General features: G+C 40.1%; 1 protein-coding gene across 1 annotated transcript; it reads left to right on the top strand.

Annotated features, from left to right (window-relative positions):
- The first annotated feature begins 1,175 nt into the window (after positions 1 to 1,175).
- On the top strand, positions 1,176 to 5,363 carry LOC149262119 (uncharacterized). The gene is made up of 2 exons (XM_089374945.1): positions 1,176 to 1,680; positions 5,302 to 5,363. The coding sequence occupies exons 1-2, from the start codon at positions 1,176 to 1,178 to the stop codon at positions 5,361 to 5,363; spliced, it is 567 nt and encodes a 188-aa protein (XP_089231071.1).
- Positions 5,364 to 25,426: the final 20,063 nt, after the last annotated feature.

Below are 25,426 nucleotides of genomic sequence, written 5' to 3'. Positions count from 1 at the left end.
GTCAAGATATATCAAAAGAAGCTGAGAAAAGTACACCCGTCACTTTAACCCCTCATACAGAAGGAGCTTACTAAACTGTTGGATGCACTGATCATATACAAAGTTCGACATTCCACTTGGGTCTCCAACCCTGTGCCTGTGCGAAAGAAGTCCAGGGAAATCCGCTTATGTGTTGATTTTCGGAATGTAAACTGCGCCTCGGACAAAGAAAACTACCCTGTGTTGTCTATGGACCACATTTTGCAAGCAATATCTAGGGCATAGATGTTCTCTCTCCTTGACAGTTTCTCAGGATACAATCAAGTTCTGGTAGCAGAACCTAACATATTCAAAACTACTTTCGTACCAAGTGGGGTACGTTCGCTTATAGACGAATGTCATTTGGGCTTGTAAATGCAGGTGCAACATTTCAGCGTGCTATGGACATCGCCTTTCGCGGACTCATTGGGTAGAGTGTGGTGGTATACCTCGATGATGTGACTATGTTCTCAAGAAGACGAGAAGACCACATATGCCATCTTAAGAAAAAATTTGAGCGATGCCGAAGATACGGGATTTCCTTGAATCCCAAGAAGAGCGTATTTGCCGTGTCAGAAGGAAACCTCCTCGGACACATCGTTGCCAAGAGCGGGATCAAGGTGGATCTAGACCAGGTCCAAGCCATCACACAGATTCCTCACCCAGTCCACAAGAAAGCCATGCAGTCCTTCTTGGGCAAGATAAACTTCCTCCGGAAGTTCATCTCGGATTATGCGCAGATAGTCAAGCCCATGCAGGACATGATCAAGAAAGATGTAGTGTACACTTGGGGTAAGAAAGAAAAGCATGCATTCGCCCAGATTAAGCAGGCCATTTCTGAAGCACCTGCACTTTACAACCCAGATTTCAAAAAGGATTTCCTGCTATACACCTTCGCTTCTGATAACTCACTAGCTACAGTACTCACTCAGAAAGATGAAGCTAATGATGAACATCCCATCTCTTTCATGAGTGCAAGCATGTAGGGACCAGAGATTAACTATCCTGCCATTGACAAACAAGCTTATGTAGTTTACAAGGTGGTAAAATACTTCAGGCCCTACTTGCTAAAGAACCACTGCATAGTCTTTGTCCCCCACCCAGTAGTCTGTACATTGCTAGTACAACAAGACTTGGGAGAACGACATGTGAACTAGATGGCAGGTTTGCAAGAATATGATCTTGAAATCAAGCTCATGCACACGATCAAAGGACATGGGCTCTGTAGACTTGTAGCTGAAGCAGTGCACACTCTGGAGAATGAAGAAGAGATCGCCAGTTGGGAGCAGGAGATTGAAATGTATGACATAAGGCGAGTAACACCCACGGAAAATGGAACCTCTTGGTACACAGATGTACGCCAGTACCTTGATCATGGTACCATACCCTCTCACTTTTCTATCAGACAGAAGAGGGCATTACGCTTGAAAGACTTAGTATATCAGTCGGTGCATGGAGTGCTCTACAGAAAGCACAGTAATGGAGTTTTTCTTAGATGCCTGGAAGCACATGAATCAAAGAAGGTACTTCAAGATCTACATGACGGACCCGCCGGGGGTCACTTTGCAGGAAATACCACTACACAAAAGGTCATGCAAGCTGTTTTTTACTGGCCCACATTATTCAAGGATGCACATGCTTATGCTTGCAAGTGCTTGGCCTGTCAGCGATGCGCTGGCAGAACACGAAGATCAGCAGCCCCACTGCACCCTGTTGTAGTGATTGAACCATTCCAACAGTGGGGCATGGACATTGTTGGAGAAATTTTCCCTCATTAGTCAAAACAACACCGCTATATCCTAATAGCGATTGACTACTTTACGCAGTGGATGGAAGCAGTTCTGCTCAAACAAGTGAATGACCAAGAGGTCATCAGCTTCCTCTAGCAGAATATCATCTCACGCTTTAGCGTTCCGGTATCACTTTTTTTTTATAATGCAACTTATTTTTCTTCTTTAAAACCTTATGACTTTGCATTACAAAATGGTATCGTGCTAAAGAACTCATTGAATTACTATCCACAAATGGTCTAGCAGAGTCTACAAATAAAAACCTCATCCGTATAATCAAGAAGACCGTTTTCTTTGAGCAGCGTAACATGCATGCCGCCCTGACGAATGCACTATGGGCTAACCATGTAACATCTAAACCCTCTCTGAATACCTCACCATACTTCCTAGTTTACGATAAAGAAGCCATCCTCTTTCCAAATATCTACTTGCCTGCACTTCAAATTTCCTAGGAATCCCAAGGCAAGCCTTGCTAGCTAGTTCAGCGTACGATGGATGCTCTCCATAAGCTTCAGGAAGAAAGGATGAAAGCAAAATAAAAATTCACACTCCACCATAACCGTATCAAGAGGTGGTTCGATAAGAAGTCTGTAGGGAAAGATAGCTTCAATGTGGGTTACTTAGTTCTAAAATGGGATAAGCCCCATGAAGACAAAGGCAAACATATGAAGTTTCAGTCCCTGTGGATTGGCCCGTACATAGTCCATGAGAAGCTTGGCCCACACACGTATCATTTGCGATCACTTGACGGGAGGATTGACAACCTTCTTGTCAATGACCAAGATCTTAAGCATTATTTTCAATAGGCCGAGCCGCACCCGTGCCATGTACATAGTCTGCTTGTTGCTTGTTGTTTCATTTGGTTCGTTTTGCTTATTATCTTTGCTTTTTTTTACTATTTTTTTCTCATGTTCATTTTGTTCATTAGATATATTACTATTTTTGTTTCTGGAAATAAGTGTTGCCAACTACTACGTCTTGGCTTTTGAATAGAGTATGTGGCTGAAATTTGAGGAAACTCGTGACACTGCAGCACTTGGCCAATCTTGTGTCCACCTTCTCTATGCTTGGTTGTAACCTTCGGCCGATGAAGTCTTGATGGAAAATATGAACCATCTGCAAGGGAAGTTTTGGTCCAACCGTGAACCTATGTCCACACTGGGAAGCCCCATGCCTGTACTCAGCCTTCTGCTTTGTGTGTTCAAGCTCATCCAACTAGTAGAAACAGAGAAGGGGAAAATATAAATGAGCAAACCTATGTCAGAGGTCTTACATGCTTCTCTAAAGGAACAACCTCTTCTGCTCTCAATAAGTCGGGATCCCTCTTCTGCCCCAAAAATAAATAAGTGCATATGCACAGTCCTCTTGAAAAATATAAAGGCGAAAGAAGAGAAAGGCTTCCTATGCCGAGAGGTGAAGCATGCAACTCCACCGAGGTACTAACCAGGCTCGCTGGCAGTGGAGCAATGTGTGTTCCTGCATGACTCCGTCGAGGTACTGTCCAGGCCTGCTCGTAGCGGAGCAACACCAGAGATGACAACTTATACTATGAAAATCTTCAACTTGCGAGCTAAACTACCCTTCTCGGATTCGAAACACTGATATTCAAGTTGAAATTTTGATTGTGTTTGACTGAGTTGGAAAAGGGTGAACCATGTATGTCCATGGGGTAAGTGGGGAAACTGAAGTGACCCACAAAATGATTCAATACTTCCCAAAAGACCAATACCCTGTGCTAGAAATGAACCGAAACAGAGAAGCTGGAGTTCTACCAGTGTGTCACCAAGTGTTGTAGCGGCTACAACCACCCTCCAAAATTTTGGCCTGCACCAATTTTGGAGCCTCCTTTAAAGAGTTTCACTTGATGAATGCACACACTGGGTTCACTCCGTGAGCTTGTGTGAGTCTTTACATCTGCCTTGCTTGTTCATTGCATTCGAGTCTCTACATGCTGATCTCTAAGTCATACTTGCCACCATGTTCTGGCTATGCTCAAAGTATTCACTTCGTATGTTCTTGTTGTATTCGCTATGAAAGCATCTATGGCACTCACACACATAGTCACATTCACTATCGCGCAAGTGTCATCTCGATCAATGAACGATCAATCATGAGTGTCGCGCTTGTCACTTACACCGTCAGTTAGTCTTGTTGAACAAGTGTGTTTTGGTGGTTTGGTTATTTCGTCGTCAACTCATGCGAGTATGTGTTCATATGATCACCTATGCATCTTTCGATTGTTCACACACTTAGCCATTTTTGTTGAAGGTTCTGACACCCTGACTCCCCTCTGACAGCTGAACCATCACCCTACCATCGACTCGATCGAATGTCAACCAGAACAACGCAAAAGCATCAAGCTAGTCTTTTCAAGTTGCGCTGCCCGCAAGAAATTCAATCAGCTCTCATGTTGGCCACTTGGACAGTCAGACCCGATAGTCACCCCGGAGCTAACTCCCCTAAAAATTCGCGTAGAGGCCATTGACCTCACCCGCTCAACTGACTGAGAAAATTACGCAGACAAGCCGAACAGACACCAAGTGCCCATCCCTGTCTCCCTCAGAAAATTGCGCAGTTTTCCCAGCCAGTCATCTCGACAATCGACCAATTGTTCATCTCAGAAATTGAGCAGTGCTCATGAGCAGGCCTTCCGCTGCCCATCAGTCAGCTCAGCTCAGAAATTGAGTAGAGATGATCAGCGAGCTGGCCTCCCGGCCTCAGTGCAGTTTTCGTTGCTAGCAGCCCCAAGCAACAGACTACCAATTCCCTTCAGGAATTGTGTAGTTTATGCTGCCAGTGACTCCAACAACCAACCTGCAGTTCCCTCTGGGAATTGCATAGTTTTGGCTGCCAGTGACCCTAACAGCCAACTGGCAGTTCCCTCTGGGAATTGTGTAGTTTTGGTTGCCAGTGACCCCAACAACCAATTGGCAGTTCCCTCTGGGAATTGCACAGTTTGGTTTCAGTCTCCTAGGCAGATCCCCAGAAAGACTGCACAATCCCTGCCTGCTGACCCTTCCTGCAACTCGGTCTGTTCCTCAGGAAAATTGTGCAATTCTAGCTGTCTAGCCCCATTTCCTGTTCATTTTGAAAAATGCATAGAGCGTGCCTACCTTGCCTTTCAGCAGCTCAAATCGTTCCCCCCAAAATTTACTTAATTTTGCCTCCCAGCCGAGCCAAACCTTGTAGATAGTCACTATCAACTCAGATTGCCCGTCTCCATCACTTAGTGACTCTTGCGCAATTTTCATCAGCAGTGCCCGAAGCTATCATCCCACACCACAGCCTTGCTGCCTCACCCAATCACCTGCATCTGAAATGATCATGTGTCATGGTAGACTAGGAGGTTTTGGATTTGATGTCGTCTGGTCGTGAGTGACTGCAGGTACAGGTACACCAACAAACATTGTAGAGGACGAATGGGATGAATGAAGGGAGCACATGCAGAAGGACATGTTAACCAATGGATGAATGAACGATGCATGTGAAACAGGTGAACACGACGAACATGCACCTTCGCAAACAGATGAACCTATCAAGCCTCCCAACATGTAAGCAAGGAACAACATGCTAAAGCTTCATTAAGCGAACCAAGGACCATCGAAGACTCTACGCACTTCGCCATGTAGAGGTGAAGCTATGATACACCATGAAGACATCCATCACCCAACAACACTATAGCTCGACATGCACTCTAGCAGCAGCACGAATGTACCAACATTTTCATGTCAAGTCATGTTGAGTCACGTCATGAGTCATGTTGCCCACATCTCCACTATGGGCTTGTTGTCAATCAATGTGATGTAACATGGAAGTCCAAGAGATCCACTTGTTGAACAAAGAGTCATGTAAGTCGAAGATTCATGGAAGTCAAACGGTCATGAGGGTAGTCAAACAACCATAAGGGTCAGTTTCACCCTTGGCTCTAAATACCCCCTCATTTGTACATGCAAGGACATTTTCTCAGCTCCTTCCACATAGCCAAGAGAGTTTGTAATATTTTCTTTGAGAGTAAGTACTAGCTCCAACGCCCCGCACTTGAGGTTAGTGATGTATGGTGTAACGATGTGTCTTGGAACTTTCTCTTAATTTAGAAACCTGCTAAAAGGCCAACACGTTTTCACACATGTATTGTATCTTTTGTAAGGCTGATCTTTAACACTTGTAATGCATGTTTATTTAACTTGTGTTCTACATATGAACTGCTTCATTTGTTGTAATGCATAATCTATTAATGGAAATGTGTTGTATATGCTATTAACACTGTCTCGCCCATGTAGATTTCTCTCCCGGACATCAGACAAACCTTTCACATGAAGCTTGTTGTAACAACTGTTGCACTCGTTTGGACTGCTTCGTTAGTGCTATACGTGTTATCTCACCTTGTATGTTGTGACTGTCACATCCATGTGGACTGCTCCGCCGGAAGTTGTGCATGTCCTGTTGTGTTGTGTGTTCCTAGCAGTGTTGGGATTGCTCCCAATCAACCTGGAACTCACTCTCACCCTCTCCCTCGACAATGAAAGAACCATTGACACAAGTGACACTTACACTCACCAGGCACGCGAACCTCACTTCTCGAAGACAAAGCAAACCACTCTCCTGTGCTGACAAGCAAGAGTTGAGGCAAATCCTTAAGACAATGGCAACCGGGCCATCATACCGGATGGGACTCCCACACCAAACGATGTGAGGTCTAGTTGGGACTTCATACCAGGGTGATCCCCTGAATGTTGGCAAGTCCAGCACCGTCAACATGTTCCAAGTGACCCTTCATCCCCTTCTCATCAAACAACTATAGTTCTACAAGTCGAGGTGGGAGAAGTTGAGAATTCATTTGTTGATCTACCGCCACTTTTTCCTACCCCACTTACTCAGAATTTCAATGCAGGTTTGGACTATGAACCCCATTGTTGTGATGAAGTGTCATCTCCTCGTCCTCCATCCTCTGGTCCCTCTGATCCTACAGATTGTGATGTGTTGTGTTCACTTGTTTTAGATCTCTCTTTTGATGTTCACGAGGATCAAGTTATGTATGGAGTTGGTGTTGAACAACCAACCTGCGATGTCATTTTTGATGAGTATGTGTGGGAGCTTGAACAATAATCCATGGTGAAGAATGACCTCCTTATATCCACACCTCTCCTGCATTATCCTGACATTTTCCATGATTATGTCATTCTTGTTTAATCTTGTGAAAATTATGATGTTACTACTTTCGATCATTCACAGAAATTATGGAATGCCACTTTTTCATTTGAATGTGGAGAGGACAAATCTTTTCTGATTGATCCTCCCAATCTATCATCTTATATTTATGAGAACATAGAGGGTGAAATTTATCGTTCCTCCTCATCCCCTCTTTACGATTCGTCAGATCATGAGGATGCCTCTGTTTGTAATCTTAAAACTTTCTGATCATGGATTTCGTGATCTTTTCATTGACACACTTGATCACAATTCTAATTTTTCTACTATCGATCTTTCTAAGCCACTGGTCTTTGATGATCCATCTTCTAATGAATTGAAACCTCCCCAAGCTATCAAGGCAATTCAACCCGAGTTGATGGTTATGTCAGGGTCTCGTAGTCTTGAGGTCAATTCCACTTCCGATCATAAATGTGTTGAATATTTTCAGGCTCCTCATCACTCTGTTGTACACGTTGAAAATCAATCTAGTTTACAACTTTTGCATCCTCTATCTATATCACACAATCCTATCGCCGAATCATTGGAGGAGTCATACGTAGCAAACACTGTTGCAAAAATGAAATTTTCTTCTTTCTTCATGGTTGCTCATTTTTCAAGTTCGAAAGTTGGTGCATGCATGTCTTCAATTCGCAATGTGTTGGGACACCATGGTACATCCGTAGAGTACCTTTCATGCACTTGTCGTTTTTTCATTTCTGTAGGTTCATTCAAAGTTCGAACGTTTTGGTTTGTATTGGCTAATCTTTCTTGTTTGTTGGTATGCTTTTATATCTTTCTTGACATGCATTCCCCCGCCTACATAGGCCAGTCGATGCGTTGGTGGCCACATTGGAAGTATCACTTTACGTAAGTTTGGAATATTATCTATTTAGGATAGGAGTAGGAGTATTTTTCCTTTTTTTCGTTGTTTCCTTTATTTTCTTTACTTTGTTTCACTTTTACCCCGCTTCTTTCCTTTTGTTTGTTTTCTTTTCAGCTATAGGTTAGTTTCTGCATGAGACTGTGTTTGGCTTCTAGGAAAGCTCGGTGAAATCAAAGAGGAAGATACATTTCTATAAACGCTTGGTTATCTGTCTATCCCCTCTCTTCATGAGAATATTGCATTTCTTTTAGTTGATGATATTGACGCAAGGCTAGCCTGCAAAACCTAGAATCTTTAAACACCATGCATATAAACATGCATCTCAGCATTTGCCCAAATCAAAATCTCAAAGTCTGGCGAATTCCACACACTACCGTTTACATGCGGAAGCCTTTCAACATATGGTTCGAATCATTCACCATTTATTCCACATTTTAATTAAATGCCATTCGTATATGGAATTATCTCAATCCCAATCCACTCACCTTCAGGGCGTTAATTTGAAATGTCACCCTACATAAATCTCAACTTTGAGAAAACCCAATAGCCCAATTCCATGAAGTTACCACGCAATTCATATAACACCCAATCATGCTCTCATAAAGACCCTTTCCCAAGCCTTAATAACAGACTTTCATTAAATCCCATTTTCCATATTCACATATGCCCTTAATATTGTATTTTAAGATCAAAACAATGTGCCCACACTTACCATTCTCCGTGCATTCATTCCAGTGTTGCACCATCTGCGCTCTGCCAGTTTTTATATACGTTGGCCAGTTACAAAGACCATTCCTCATCGACTCCACTTGCACTCAAGTCGAAGTTCATCTGATCCTTTGCTTCGAAACCTCTACAATTAAACAATTAGACATACATTTTCCTTGAACACAGAACCAAACTGTTTTTAATCAACCAGATTCAATATTCATTTAGACTCTGACAAATGCAGATTTGCCGCATACAATATTCCATTCACAATTCGATTCATGCACAGACTCGTACATGCTTGTTTTAGTGTCAGCACTCCTGACTTATACAATCTACCATCGTTCCACCCTTACACTGCACATAGACCTGCAAATTAACACCATTCTGTTCCAATCTTCTTCATGCAGAACGATTACACAGAAAAACCTTCAATCGATCGCTACATGGTGCCTCTCCAACATACAAAACCCACATAACATGTCAGATCAGATGTGTTCTATAGACAATTACTTCCTCCAACACTCTACATATTCCCCTTATAATCACGTTATTTCAATGCTGCCACTTAATTTAATACAATCTGTAGGTAATTGAACTTTTTAAAAAAACAAACAAAAGTTCCAGGCTTTTGGAAAAGGCGCAAAACTTAATCACTGCCAGTCACTCTCTCCACGTCTCGTTGTACTCCATTTGCACACATGTGACTCTACGTCCTTTCAAACTCTTGCACGCAGAACCTGTCACTCAATAACTGTGAACTGATTCAATCAAATCGATAAAAAAAGCCTTGCACTACTTTTCCACCATGCTAACAATTCAATTCAACACTTTCCATACCAGCGTGACTCATACTTGTAGCAGAATCAAAACACATTCATTTTCTATTAGCGCCCAACATAATTCATAACAGAAATGAGAATCGATCATTCCAAGGATCAATACAGTAAATAACATGCCTTCCAGCTATGTGCACAATCTCAATGGTATCGATCCAATCAAGAACAAGACTAATTTATCAATCATACAATATACAATTCACCCAGGAATTTTAAAACCAAAATTCTTCATTAATAAAACCAAATGTAAACAATTTCAAAACCTCTTAGTTCATGGCCAGATTTTCAAGATCTGTGACCCTCTACAATCGCCGAAGGCTCCCAAGAGGAAACCCTCTCACTACTCACACTCTCTCTGCAACTCTTCAAGTGTTTTTTCCTCACAAAAACCACTCATATTTATACACAAATAATGCATTTAATTCACTCCAAAAGTCTCTCCACCCAATCCTCAACTAAATCTATATTTTAGGTGTGGACTCAACAAAGTCCCATACATAGTATTCCTAATCCCAAATTTGGCTCCTAATATATTTCTCTCATATCCTTTTAATTAATAAAAGAATATTTACAAAATCCTCACTTATATAATTTATCTAACAATTTAATCAATAAAATAATAAAAATGTCACACCCCATTTATTTACATCATTAAAATGAAAATTGGCCTTGATGCTCCTGCATCAGACTCCAAAGGTTGAAATTTAACATGATCACCTGATCATGTGTTCGAATCTGCGTATGCCTGGATCCCATATCTTGTGCTGCAACTTTCCACTTGTCGTTGCTTCTCTATGTTGTTCTTCTCCAGGTTTCCTCGCTTTATGCTGCATCACCCCACTGACTAGGCTTTCACAATCTTCTGTTGTCTTTCTTTTGCTGCTTCTCCTTTGTTTTACTGCTGCTGGCCTCTTCCGTGATACTTTCATCATCAGTCTTCTAATGCTTTCAATCTCTCGGTCCAATAAATCTCCCAGCTGTTGATTTCTCACTGTCTGCTGAACTAAGACGGCTTGCTCAGTTTTTACTCTCTCTATCTGTACTGTCACTGGCTGACTTCTTGCTTCTATGTTTGTTTATGTTCTGACTGCCACCCGATCATCAACACCCTCTTGTCTTCTGGAACAGAGAACTTCTTCTCCCTTCATTTGACTGCTCAACTGAGTCAAATGTTCTTCAATACCAATACCTGCATTCACAAAACACATTTTAAAATAAAAATCATAAGGCCTCAGTGCCTTACTTCCCATTGCCAGTATTTCAGTATGTTGATCCCAATCATTCTTGAGACTATCACTCAGTCTATCCTCAGCATCATCTTCTCCGAGAATGCCTCTGTGTTCTGGTTCATAAAAATGAACCTCTTTATTTTCATTCATCTCTGTCTTTATATTCTGAACACTTATCTTCTGTACTTCTAGTCTCTACTCTAGAACACTTAACTCATGCCATAAACCTGTCATCTCCTTTGAGAAATTTTCTGTGCAATCTTCAATACTTTCACAAGCCAAAATTTCTGTTGTCACCATCTCATCATCTATTATCAGAACATAATTCTGATTCTCAACTCCTACAATAAACTCAGTTATCTGTCCATCACTTAATAAAAACAATTTGTCATTATCAGCATTTATAACAAATTGATCATCATCATGTATCATCCCTGCATTCATACACAACTTGTCAGTTTGAAAACTACAAGTTTCAACTGTTGGTTCATATACCAGCTCCTCAAGCTGATCCTTTTCTTCATTCACAAGAACTTCCTGTGCTGTAACAGCAAAAGCATCACTGCTTTCTTCTTCAAAGTACTTATCTCCTGAAAGATTCTTTTCCATGCTTGTGACAGCTTCACAAGATTGTGCATCATCCTCAACACCTGTAATCACATCACAATTGTCAGCTATAAAAACACAAGAGTTCACATTATCCAGCTGATCTGGATCTAGCCAATAACTCAAGAAATCATTAATGATCTCCTCCTCTGTTTCATAAATGGAAACCTCCTCTTGCAACTCAGCTGCTCTAAGTTGCATACATCTCAACTGTACATCCATCATCTACTCGAGCTTCCTCTGGCAATACTTCACACAATTTTCCATACCTTCACCAGCTCTTGACCAATCATCAGCTGGTCCTTCTCTTTCTGCACCAATATTTCGATTAGACTCCTCTGTCTTCATTTCCTCCTGAGATCTTGCTATCTCAGCATCGATCTGAACAGTCTTCAGATTCAAATCTTCTTGAACAAACTCTAAAGCTTGCTCATCTCCTTGTACTGTACCTGCAAACATACACAACTCATTAGTTTTAAAACTACAAGACTTTTCAGTCTTGACTGCTCCCTCCAGCACTTCCCTTTGAACAAATCTGCATGTGGAATCTTCAAATTCCATCTCTGGCTCAAGAACTCTAAGTCCTTTCTTCAATAAGGCAATCACACTTTGCCTCAACTTCACCTGCAATGGTTGCCAAATCACTCTCTTTCCCTTTAGTGGAAAGATCCATCCTCCTTTATGATTTTCCTACTCTTGCAGCCATTCTTCTAGTACCTGCAATTGTACCTTTATTACTGCAATCTATCTTTCTCAAACTTCATCAGTCATCTCACCTCTGTGGAATTCTTCTGAGCCTCTGTTCTAATCCTCGATGATCATCTTCTCCATGAATTTCTCACTCACCATGAGTTGCACTAGCCTCAGCAACAGCAAGCTCTCCTGTCCTGCCGCCACTTACCTCAGCAAGCTCTCCTCACTCAGTCTTTTGGTAAGTACTGGTTCACTGCCTCTGGAACCTCTTGAGCATTCTGCTCTGCTCTCTCTCTAGGCTATCTCTTCAACTCACCTTCTTCTTCAGGACACTGCAATTGTCCTCCCTATCCAGCCTTTAGCTGAATGTCAGGTTCACTGCCATCATCTTCTCTGCAACCATAAACCTTAATCACAAATTTCAAATCAGAAAATTTTCTCACCTTTAAGATCCTGCATGATCTTGTCCTCCATTTACTTCTGCCATCCTGTTCACTGCAATTATGTAGCTTGCATATCAGATTAAAACACATTCAAATAAAACACTTCAGTTCTCAACAGAACTTTCCTGTCCTCATTCAGAAAACAAACATCTTCAACAGAGCATTCCAGCTCTGGTACCAAAAATGACGCAAGGCTAGCCTGCAAAACCCAGAATCTCTAAACACCATGCATATAAACATGCATCTCAGCATTTGCCCAAATCAAAATCTCAAAGTCTGGCGAATTCCACACACTACCGTTTACATGCAGAAGCCTTTCAACATATGGTTCGAATCATTCACCATTTATTCCACATTTTAATTAAATGCTATTCGTATATGGAATTATCTCAATCCCAATCCACTCACCTTCAGGGCATTAATTTGAAATGTCACCCTGCATAAATCTCAACTTTGAGAAAACCCACTAACCCAATTCCATGAAGTTACCACGCAATTCATATAACACCCAATCATGCTCTCACAAAGACCCTTTCCCAAGCCTTAATAACAGACTTTCATTAAATCCCATTTTCCATATTCACATATACCCTTAATATTGTATTTTAAGATCAAAATAATGTGCCCACACTTACCATTCTCCGTGCATTCATTCCAGCGCTGCACCATCTGCGCTCTGCCAGTTTTTATATACGTTGGCCTGTTACAAAGACCATTCCTCATCAACTCCACCAGCACTCAAGTCGAAGTTCATCTGATCCTTTGCTTCGAAACCTCTGCGATTAAACAATTAGACATACATTTTCCTTGAACACGGAACCAAACTGTTTTTAATCAACCAGATTCAATATTCATTTAGACTCTGACAAATGCAGATTTTCCGCATACAATATTCCATTCACAATTTGATTCATGCACAGACTCGTACATGCTTGTTTTAGTGCCAGCGCTCCTGACTTATACAATCTACCATCGTTCCACCCTTACACTGCACATAGACCTGCAAATTAACACCATTTTGTTCCAATCTTCTTCACGCAGAACAATTACACAAAAAAACCTTCAATCGATCGCTACATGGTGCCTCTCCAACATACAAAACCCACATAGCATGTCAGATCAGATGTGTTCTATAGACAATTACTGCCTCCAACGCTCTACAGTTTCGATATTCCCCTTATAATCACGTTATTTCAACGCTGCCACTTAATTTAATACAATCCGTAGGTAATTGAACCTTTTAAAAAAACAAACATAAGTTCCGGGCTTTTGGAAAAGGCGCAAAACTTAATCACTGCTAGTCGCTCTCTCCACGTCTCGTTGTACTCCGTTTGCACACATGTGACTCTACGTCCTTTCAAACTCTTGCACGCAGAACCTGTCACTCAATAACTGTGAACTGATTCAATCAAATCGATACAAAAAGCCTTGCACTGCTTTTCCACCGTGCTAGCAATTCAATTCAACGCTGTCCATACCAGCGTGACTCATACATGTAGCAGAATCAAAACACATTCATTTTCTATTAGCGCCCAACATAATTCATAACAGAAATGAGAATCGATCATTCCAAGGATCAATACAGTAAATAACATGCCTTTCAGCTATGCGCACAATCTCAACAACTTCAATGGTATCGATCCAATCAAGAACAAGACTAATTTATCAATCATACAATATACAATTCACCCAGGAATTTTAAAACCAAAATTCTTCATTAATAAAACCAAATGTAAACAATTTCAAAACCTCTTAGTTCATGGCCAGATTTTCAAGATCTGTGGCCCTTTACAATCGCCGAAGGCTCCCAAGAGGAAACCCTCTCACTACTCACACTCACACTCTCTCTGCAACTCTTCAAGTGTTTTTTCCTCACAAAAACCACTCATATTTATACACAAATAATGCATTTAATTCACTCCAAAAGTCTCTCCACCCAATCCTCAACTAAATCTATATTTTAGGTGTGGACTCAACAAAGTCCCATACATAGTATTCCTAATCCCAAATTTGGCTCCTAATCTATTTCTCTCATATCCTTTTAATTAATAAAAGAATATTTACAAAATCCTCACTTATATAATTTATCTAACAATTTAATTAATAAAATAATAAAAATGTCACACCCCCTTTATTTACATCATTAAAATGAAAATTGGCCTTGATGCTCCTGCATCAGATACTCCGATGGAAAATACGTCCCTTTCGGAGAGAGTCATGGAGAAATCATAATGCTTGCACTTTTAACTGGTACCGCCTACTCTAATCGGTCTTGTACTTTTAGTTAACCCTTTTCAACTAAGTCAAGTAGAGTAAGGAGGGAAGGAAAACCTTAACAAGTATGTCAGAGGTATATATAAATATCGTATTCTAAAGGGACAACCTGTTCTTCTCTCAATAACTCAAGATCCCTCTTCTAACCCATGAGATAAATAAGTGCATATGCAGAATTGTTTGAATAAATGAAAATAAGAAAATGAAATAAAGGGTGAAATAAGAGAGAGGATTCCTGCGCAGAAAGGTAAAGCAAGTAACTCCACCGGGGTACTATCCAAGTTCACTGGTAGTGGAGGAATGCTTGTGTTCCTGAAGTGACTCCGCTACAGTACTGTCTAGGCCTGCTAGTAGTGGAGCAACACAAAAGATGAAAAATAAGACTATGATAGTCTCCTTTTACTTGTGCATTTATATACTCCTTATCCCAAATCGAAACAACTCAGTTTGACTTGGCTTGGTATGTGTGTTGCCGATGAAGAGAATGGTAGGGATTATATCTTTAACTCAAGCTAAGTGAAGAAACTATGATAATCGATTAATTGATCAATACTTCTGAAAGTGCTGGAGTTCTACCAATGTGTTTCCAGTGTTGTAGCGACTACAACCACCCTCCAAAATTTTGCCTATGCTTCAATTTTGGAGCCTCCCTTCTTATCCACAGGAGCTCATCTTGCACTGATACATGTATTCATGCTTTGACTAAGAATTATATTTTCATTTTTCTTGTGTTTTCTCACTTAGATTATCTTTCTAAGTCACAAGTTTATCTCCCAACTTGGTCACACAACAGTTCTGGGCTTGCCTCCAGAACCTGTGAAATCCTTGAGGAAAGTAGCCTTGATGATAGGAATTGTGCAGTCTTGACTGGAAATTAGCCTTGAGCTCAAGAAATATACAGTCATGGAAGGCATCCCTGCACTAATCCTAGAAACTACGCAACCCTCACTGAGCTTAGAAACTGCACAATACACACTGAGCCGAAAAGTTGCCTAGTTCCCAAGAACTACGCAGTCTTTCCCAACAGTTTGCATGACAATTTTCCCCAGAAAAGCAAGAAAATAAAGGGAGAAAAAACATCCCTAGGGAATAGGGATATATTTTTAGTACCCTAAAAGAGACACGTTGCTATTTTTATAAGTTTCTGCCAAGTTTTGATTTTTCCTTGATTTTAGGCATGTGTGTCATAAAACCTCATTTGCTCAAATCTAGTTAACCAACGCCTCTAGAGCTCATTTTTGAATTCGATCCTAGAGCTCTAGCATTCCCGAAGAGATCAAGGAACCTTCGGTGAGGTCATCGTCACTTTTCCAAGTGAGTTTTTCTTTTATTGCCTTTTCCCACTTTTTTGTCACTTTTTAACATTTCGCTTATGTGAATGTTGTTTTGATTATTACTCTTCATGGTTGCCGATGTTTCAACTTTTTTTAGCTTGTAGAAGTGTTGTTTCAAGTTATCCCTTGCCTTTCACAAGTGTCACATCGATTTTCCTAATTTTCCATTGATGGTCGTCGTTGCGACGACTCTCCTCACATACTTGATTTTCCTTCTGTTTGATCAATTTATGTATTTGATCCATATTGATTCATTCACACTTAGTCAATTTTTCACTCAAGCTCACATCATCATTCACTTATGCTCATTTTTCACACTTCCATCGCGCAGATTTTTACTTCCCTTGGCTAGATTTTGCCTTGCCTAGTTGGGCACTGTACAATCCTAAGGCTCAAGCCACAAGTTTGTGAACTACACAATGCGCAGTATAGGTTGGATCCAACTGTTCACTACGCAATTATAGGGGTTAGTCTTCCACCTTGGCCACTGAGACTGCGTAATGCGTAGTCTCTCCTAGTCTCTGCCCAGGCTGGGCCTGTGCATTGCATAGTCTCAAGCCCAAAGCTTCATCCCTGGTTGTTGGGACTGCGTAGTGCACATTTCTCACAAGCAACCAGTCCCTCTTGCGAATGAAAATTGCGCAATCCTTCCCATCAAATTCCTGGTTTGTTGCTTGATCATGCCTTGAAAGTTGATTTTCCGAAGCTAATATTTGCTTTCCATGAGTGTCCTTTTTGTCCCACAGGTACCACACTTGTGAAGCACTTCTCTCCAGTAGTCATTGTTAACATGTCACCAAAGAGAGCTGCTTCAAGAAAGACCAATGAAATAAGTACTAGGGAAGCAGTTGAGCAAGGGCCAATTAACTTGCCAATGTATGTAGACACTCAACTGATTTATAGAAAATGAGTCAACACTAACATGGCGACAAATCTAGCAGTAGTAGCAGAAGGAATCAATCCAATACAAGATTAGGGAAAGAGAAAGGTTGTTGAAAAAATAGAGGGAGAACAAAGCTGCAGAGTGAAAGTGAATTCAATCATTATACAAGCACCTTTAGCAGCAGAAGCAAAGAGGAAGCAGAGGAGGCACATAACAGAGCAGAGGAAGAGAGAAAAGCAGAGCTTGCATGAATTAGAACTGAGATCGAAGCAAGCAGAACAAGAACTGAAGGAAGAACATGAGCTGAAGAGGAAAGAACAAGAAGAGAAGCAGAAGCAGGAAGAAGAAGAAATGCAAGACACAATGGCAGAAGAACCAATGATGATTCAAGAACAAAACCAACCAATAGTAGAGGGGGAGAGCGAACAGATGCAGGATCGGGAGCTTACTCAGCAGATTGAAGACTTGATTGAAGTTGCAAACATGGAGTTAGAATCAGAACCACAGGATGAAGATGTTGACCAGATTCCCAGTGCACCATAGGTCACTGTTCAATCTCCACCACCTCCAGCCGCAAAGTTAGCCCCGAGCAAGGAAGGGGACATAGTTCCTGTTGATGATGATCCGGTAATGGATGTGTACAATTTGTCATATAATGAAATTCAAGTGAGAATTGTACAAACGTGGAGAAAGCATTTTTCGAATGATCACACATCCCATGCATTCATTAGAGAAAGGGTGATAGTGGCGAACACAAGCAAGAATCCAAATGCCATTGCAGGAGCCAACTTGGCCTTTGTAGGTCCAACAAGATCAAACAATTAGTATTTGATGACCAAGAATAAATATCTGACACAAATTTTACAAGATGTTGGGCAAGAGATAGAACAACTTCGTGCAACAACATAAAATGTAGTATGTGCACAGGTCTACTTGGGGGAAATGAGAGAAACGATACTTGGTGAAGTATCAACACTTGGAGAGACCATGGAGGAGCTCATGACCGTACATAAGGCAGTTTTCCTCTTGCATAGCTTGCAACGACAGAGAAAGGAATTTGGAAAGACTCTTAGGAATGTGCAAACTACCATCACCACCATGCAAGAATGGACAATGCGATACAAAGGGGCATCACTTACTTTGGTAAACAAGATGAAGCCATGGTAGAGTTGGAGAAAGAAAGAGTTTGAATGTTCATTCAGAACAACAAACATCTCACCTCATTCATTGGAAACATTCAGGCCTCATATGTATGGTTGTATAACAATTTGAATTCCATGGTGAGAACCCACAATATCCCACTAGTCATCTCACTCCCCGAAGCTAAATGCAAACACCAGTCAAGCAGGAGATTGAGGAGTACTTGGAACAAATGAGATAGGTTGCCACCAAGAAAGATTTAGAGTTGAATAGGAAAACATGCAGAACTACATCAGTGACTCTATCCATATTAGAACCATGTTTCTCTTGCTCAAGAAAGAAGTTAAGACTAGTTCCAAATCATTGTACCCAGATCCTATGGAGGCTAGAGTCCGCTTCCAAATTGACAGCATCATGCAATTTAGGGATTTCATCACACAATACCAAGATTGGCATCAATACATGACCGAGAAGCATTAAGTGGGAGTTTCCGAGTTAGGGTATTCCCAAACTCAAGCATCATAGTGTTTTGTCTTGTTAGGCTGTCAAGTTGTCTATACCCTATTTTGTCCTATATGGGTATGAGTGTATATTGTAATATTATTTGTAATTATGTTGTAAGTGAAATTCCAAGTGTCAATATTGGAAAATGAAGATTCGTGATGTAATGTAACGAGTCATTTTGTAAATAAGTTGAAGAGTCATGAGGGTATTCCAAAGGTCACAAAGGGGAGTTGAAGAGTCACCCCCCTCTTGCTATAAATAGAACCTCATTACTCATGTAAGGGGCTTTTGGGATCCAAGATTTTGGCTAGGCTTAGGCTTAGAAAAATCTTGGGAGTATTGTGAAGAGCTTTGGCTTCTCTGTAGCGTAGAGCGAGTATACTTCTTTGGAGGAATGAGTGTTCTTGACTGTAATGTTCCACTATTGGGGCTAGTGGTCATCAATGTGTATGTATGAATATAAATTTAACTTATAATAATAAAATCAGAGGCAGTACATTTTCATGCATATGTTGGGAATATAGTAGGACTATTCTTGTTGTATTTGTAATGTATGTTACTTAACTTACGCTTATGCTTATGAACTATTTCGTTTGCATTTGTATGAATCTTGTTGAATGTGTGTTGTTGTATTAACTCATCACTTTAACTTGTGGACTATTCTGCATCTTGTCTTGTTATGTCATTTTTCTCATGTGTTCCTTTCAAGCTATGTACTATTACAGGCTTCTAAGGGGCGGTCTTCCTCTTCCCTTTGTGTGTTGGATCTTTCATGCATCACACTTGACTCTTCGCAGGGTCACACACTTTCTCTCACCCAAAGTTATCATACTTCTCTCTGCGCGTTCCGTAGTAAAAACATAACATTACCACCCATTACAAAGAGTCCTACTCCAAATGATGTGAGGTCTAGTTGGGAATTCATATCAGGGAGATCCCCTGAATGTTGGCGGGTCCAGCACCATCAACAAATTGTCTCCTTTCCTATTTATATATATTCTCTCCTCCTTTTAAAGTAAATTCAAATATTCTTTCCTCACATTATGGTATGTGTGCACTTTCGTATTAGTGCCAAATATTGATCCAACTTTCCTACTCTTATGCCACACTCTTGGGTTGTTAAGTTCCAATTAACTTAAACACCTATACAAGAATCTATTGCTTTTGGTTTAATTTATTCTTTAAATGCTTCTTTTTCTGTCTTGGGGTGTCTCCATTGACTTAGTCCCATCTCATGCCTTGGATGATTCAACTCTTTTACCTCAAGGGAGGTTTCAACATAACAAGGCAAATAGAGTTACCACCTTTTTGAAGGAGCTTTGGGTCACCATACAACAATGCACTATTTCATCATCTATGTGGTATATCTAGGTGTTTTTATTGCATTGTATAAGAGATTATAATAATGTTTGTTTTTCAATAAGGTGTTGAAGTTTGTGCAAGTTTGTTTGGAACAAAATAACTATCAAGCGAGAAGTATAGCCCAAAAACATGAAAAAACAGTGGGAAAACGAAAAGTGTTGATGCTGGAATAACATCACACACACACACACACACACACATATATATATATATATATATATATTAAATTTTCGAGGTAAATTTTCCACAATTTTTAGCAATGACATTAAGGGTAAAATATCATGACTCCGAAAAACTTTAAACTTCCAACGATTTTTAGGCATGGCATTAAAGATAAAATATCACGTCTCTGAAAAGCCTTAAAATTCCAACAGTTTTTAGCCATGGTGTTAAAGAAAAAATACTTATAATTGTTTTCAACCATAGCATTAACGATAAAATATCATGACTCAAAAAAAACTTAAAATTTTAATAAATTTTCAACCATGGAATTAAAACCGAAGATCATGTCTACAAAAAACCTTAAGTTTTCAACATATTTCAAACATAGCATTATGGAAAACTTATATGACTAAAGAAACTTAAAAAATGAACACATGAAGGAAAGAGTCATTATACCAAGAGTAATTTTTTTTATTAGGTGCGGAGCCTGATTATCTTCTTGATTGTTCAAAGGTTTTTGTTTTAGTTGCATCAGATCATTGTTCGTGCCTCCCATTTAAATGTTGTTCAGGGGTAGGGGCGATGATGAATTTTATGAGCCCCCCCTGACAAGGGTTCAGGGGTAGCACGCCCAAAGCTAAAAATAGATGAAAAATTGCCTTGTAAAATATTGTAATTTCGTAGTCAATTTGGGCCATTCATGAGGCGGTTGATCTGATGATTGAAGTTATGTTCATCTAGGGTTTTTTTTCCCTAGAAGGCAACCCTCAGTTTATATAATGGAATTGTATTGCGACTATGGATCATTATTCTGAGCGAGCGAGAAAGAGGAGAATTTGTGAGAGCGAAGAGGAGATTACAACGAATCTGTTGTAGGTTGTATCTCTTCATATTGCTGGATAATATAAAAGGAGGGATTGGCTGTTTCTCCATGGATGTAGCCTAAATTGGGTGAACCACGTATATCTGTGTCTCTCTTGTTTTATGTGTTTCTATATTTGTGTTTCCGCAATATTTTGTTTATTTTATTACTAAAATATTTAGTTTCTAACAATTGGTATTAGAGTCGAAGGTCTATTTTGTTGAAGAATCTAGGGAAAACATAAATTATGGTGATTCTTCTTAACATGATAACAATTTGTGAAGTATTTATACAATTAATCTTAACTTGATCTTCCATTCATTATTAGTGTGTGTGTTTACTTCATCAAACTGCTACCGAAAAAAAAACGAGACAAGAACACAAAGTATTTGGCTTTCTACCAAGGCCAAAAGCTCTCCCTCTTGGAGAGGAATACCCACACAAAATTATTCTTATAGATATCCCAATTGACGAACTTAGATCAAAACACTCAGTATAACAATTTTTTGAGTACAAAGCATTCTAGTAAGAGGGGATAAATTATAATGTGCCTACATAAAAACATAAAAAATTGTGCCTAGAATAAATATAATCAATAAACATAATATATGTAATTAATGTAAATATTCAATAGTTGGATACTTATGAAAATACATGTTGTATGACATCATATGTATAAATACGAGAGTCTTACAACTTGTAAATTAATCATTTAGAATATTACTCAACAAACACACACAACAGAAAGGATCCCTATAATAAAGTTCTAGACATGCTTTCATTCAATCTGGTAGCATGAGTTAGCCTCCCAGAAGGGGTACTAAACTTGTGGAAGGACACATTATCAAAGGGATTGTCCTTAAGTACAAAGAGGACCCAACAAAGAGAAAATTCAAACAAAGGTCAAAGATTCCTTTTGCTTCTACAACTAAGACAATATGTTCATTTACCTAATGGACTAATGATGGAGGTTATAAGACTTGGTACAAGGTTTAGAAAATCTGTCATAGTGGTGCAAACCTTGAAGTTCTAATAGCTAAGGAAAACCATTTGTAAGTTTGATGAGTTGAGCTCTCCCATAGTTCAACATAGTTAAAATATAAGTTACTTTACGGCTGCATGGCACTTTATCAAAAGTTAGGCAAGATAGTACAAGGTACATGGCCATTATTCAATGCAAGAATAGAAGAGATAAACATGACTATGGTGATGATGGTTAACATCCATTGAGACAAGATTTGGTCTATCAAACCTTAACAAAGGTAAGTAATTACTTGGATTTCTTTATAATTTTATTTCTATGCTAAAAAAGAATTAAGAAAAGCATAACAAAATCATCGTAATTTTGATGAATTAGAAGGTTAGAAAGGTCAATATTATGATATTTTGATGTAGGAGCATTCGAGCACTCATAATCAAAAGAGGAATCCAAAGCGGAGGAAGGAAGAGGACGTGGACCATCGGAACTAAACCGAGAAATCTGTTAAAATAAACCTAAATTGATGGAATGAATAAAGTCTCGAGGAGACCTAATTAAATGTAATATGCTATATATATGTATTTCTATAGCGAGCTTTAGGGTTTTAGTTGAGAGATTTGAGGAAAGGATGTGATCAGATCTTTCACAGTGATCTGATTCAATGTTCCCTATATATATATATATATATATCTGAGCCTACATGTTCAATAGGAGATAGAAATGAGACAGAGTGATAGAAAAGGATTTGAAAACCAACATGTTCAAAATGTAATCGAGAGGGAGCTTGTTCCTAAGGTTGAAATGCCTTAGATCTGTATTCATATCGTATATAATAGAAAAGTGTGTGTTCTGTGGATTTTTGCATATCTGTGTTTTTATGTCTTTTTGAATTATTCTGTGTGTTGGAGTGTTTATCGACCATCGATCACTGTATGGATCGATGGCGATCTAAAATGTCATGTCGTGTGTTTAAAATGGAGTATGGCAGAGAACCATGTTTATAACGCAGATTCCATCAAAAGTAAGCGAGATCAAGCCAAGGAAGAATAGATGAGAGAATGCACATGATCCATTGGATCTGTGATATCAACGGTCCAGATCATGTCGCATGGAGCAAAACCATAAAAATCGCATCGGCAAAGGTCATACACAAGGGGCAGACCTTAGGCCTTGGATAATCGCAATCTGCAATCACCGATATATCGCATCGGAGAAAGCCTTGGGTATTATTAGAACTGGCCAAGTAGCAATTGCGATTGCAATGATGCGATAGATCATGGACTGTCGAATCGAGAGTCAGGATCGGTGGTCACGATCTAATCGCTAATCACAAACCGAAGAGGTCAAGGGTTGGAGGTCGGAGGAATGCCGATGTGCCGACATGCGATATTGCGATAGACCGAGGGCCGATGAAGCGATATCGTCGATATGCGATGATCAGCGATCGGAGGTATCGACATTTTGGAGATCGAAGCAGCGCTGTAGAAAGGTTGGAAGGTGCGGACCCGAAGATTTTATAGAAGCAGGTGTATACTTTTTGAAGTCTGGTCTTATGGTTTGACTACGGGTTTTCCCGTGTATTCTGTGTATTCCGATAAGAATGAATGGTCCCGGTTTTAAGGCCTAAAGGCCTCAATAACGCTTCTGATAGGTTTGTGGGCCATAACCCACAGGCCTCAGGATCGAAATATTGTAAAGAAAGGGAAAATTGGCTATACCCCAAAACCTCCTTTCATCGAGTGGTATCAAAGCAAGGAAAGGATTTCCTGGGAGAAGGAAGAAGAGTGCAAGCAGAAGGAAAAGAGGTACAGATGTGTTGAAGACTGGAGAGTTATGGTCTTTACTGTCATGTAGTGAACGACAGCGGAAGGTGAGAATACTTGTAGCAACCTAGAGCAAGGAGTGCTCAATTGGTTCCAGAGGAGAGAACCAAAAGGATGCCAAAAGACTAAGCTCAGAGGAGAAAGCTTGGTGAGGTATCATGTAGCAGAGGAAGACTATTACTGCAAAGGTTGGTCGCAGCTCACAGAAGATCATGAAAGCAGTTCCACTGAGAAATGGGTAGAATTGCTAGGGATAAGGAGAAGCATATGACTAGGAGGTCCTAAATTTTTATGCCTCGGGAGTCTGATGCAGGAGCATCCGAGCACTCATAATCAAAAGAGGAATCCAAAGCGGAGGAAGGAAGAGGACATGGACCATCGGAACCAAACCGGAGAAATCTGTTAAAACAAACCTAAATCGATGGAATGAATAAAGTCTCGATCAGACTTAATTAAATGTAATATGCTATATATATGTGATTCTATAGCGAGCTTTAGGGTTTTAGTTGAGAGATTCGAGGAAAGTATGTAATCGTATCCTTCACAGTGATCTGATCCAATGTTCCTTTATATATATATGAGCCTGCGTGTTCAATAGGAGATAGAGATGAGACAAAGTGATAGAAAAGGATTTGAAAACCAGCGAGTGCAAAATGTAATTGAGAGGGAGCTTGTTCCTAAGGCTGAAATGTCTTAGATCTGTATTCATATCGTATATAATAAAAAAGTGTGTGTTCTATGGATTTCCGCATATCTGTGTATTTATGTCTTTCTCAGTTATTCTGTGTGTTGGAGTGTTGATCAACCATCGATCACTGTATGGATCGATGGCGATTTAAAATGTCATGTCATGTGTTTTAAAACAAATATGGCAGAGAACCATGTTTATAACGCGAAGTCCATAAAAAGCAAGCGAGATCAAGCCAAGGAAGAATAGATGAGAGAATGCACAGGATCTGTTGGATCTATGAGATCAACGGTCTAAATCATGTCACATGGAGCAGAACCATAAAAATCGCATTAGTTGAAATTCATACACAAGGGGCGTACCTTAGGCCTTCGACAATCGTGATCTGCGATCGCCGATATATCTCATCGGAGAAAGCCTTTGGTATTATCGGAACCAACTGAGTAGCGATTGCGATTGCGATGATGCGATAGATCATGGACCGTTGGATCGAGAGTCAGGATCGTCGGTCGCGATCTAATCGCTAATCGCAAACCGAAGAGGTCAAGGGTTGGAGGTCGGAGGAATGCCGATGTGCCGACATGCGATATTGCGATAGACTGAGGGCCGATGAAGCGATATCGCCGATATGTGATGATCGGCGATCGGAGGTATCAGCATTTCGGAGATTGGAGCAGCGCTGTAGAAAGGCTGGAAGGTGCAGACCTGAAGATTTTATAAAAGTGAGTGTATACTTTTTGAAGTCCGGCCTTATGGTTCGATTGCGGGTTTTCCCGTGTATTCTATGTATTCTGATAAGATTGAATGGTCCCAGTTTTAATGCTTAAAGGCCTCAATAACACTTTTAATAGGTTTGTGGGCCATAACCCACAGGCTTTAGGATCGAAATATTGTAAAGAAAGGGGAAATTAGTTGTTGGGTTGTGTTATATTCTTTCCATGACTAACCTACGTAGTGAACCAGGGGGTTAGAGGGGGGGGCAGAGCTCCCCCTTCATTGCACCGATTGCGCAGCGG

This window comes from Pinus tabuliformis, chromosome 6 (assembly GCF_031772625.1).
Source record: "Pinus tabuliformis cultivar Carrire ecotype Pingquan chromosome 6, CPIR1, whole genome shotgun sequence".
Classification (NCBI taxonomy): Eukaryota; Viridiplantae; Streptophyta; class Pinopsida; order Pinales; family Pinaceae; genus Pinus; species Pinus tabuliformis.
The sequence above is the reverse complement of the archived record's forward strand: the minus strand, read 5'-3'. Positions and strand labels throughout refer to the sequence as shown.

Coding starts and splice junctions, on each gene's coding strand:
- LOC149262119 (XM_089374945.1), top strand. CDS start 1,176: ATGGCAGGTTTGCAAGAATATGATCTTGAAATCAAGCTCATGCACACG. Junction 1,681..5,301: donor TGCTTGCAAGTGCTTGGCCT/GTCAGCGATGCG, acceptor CATGTGAAACAG/GTGAACACGACGAACATGCA.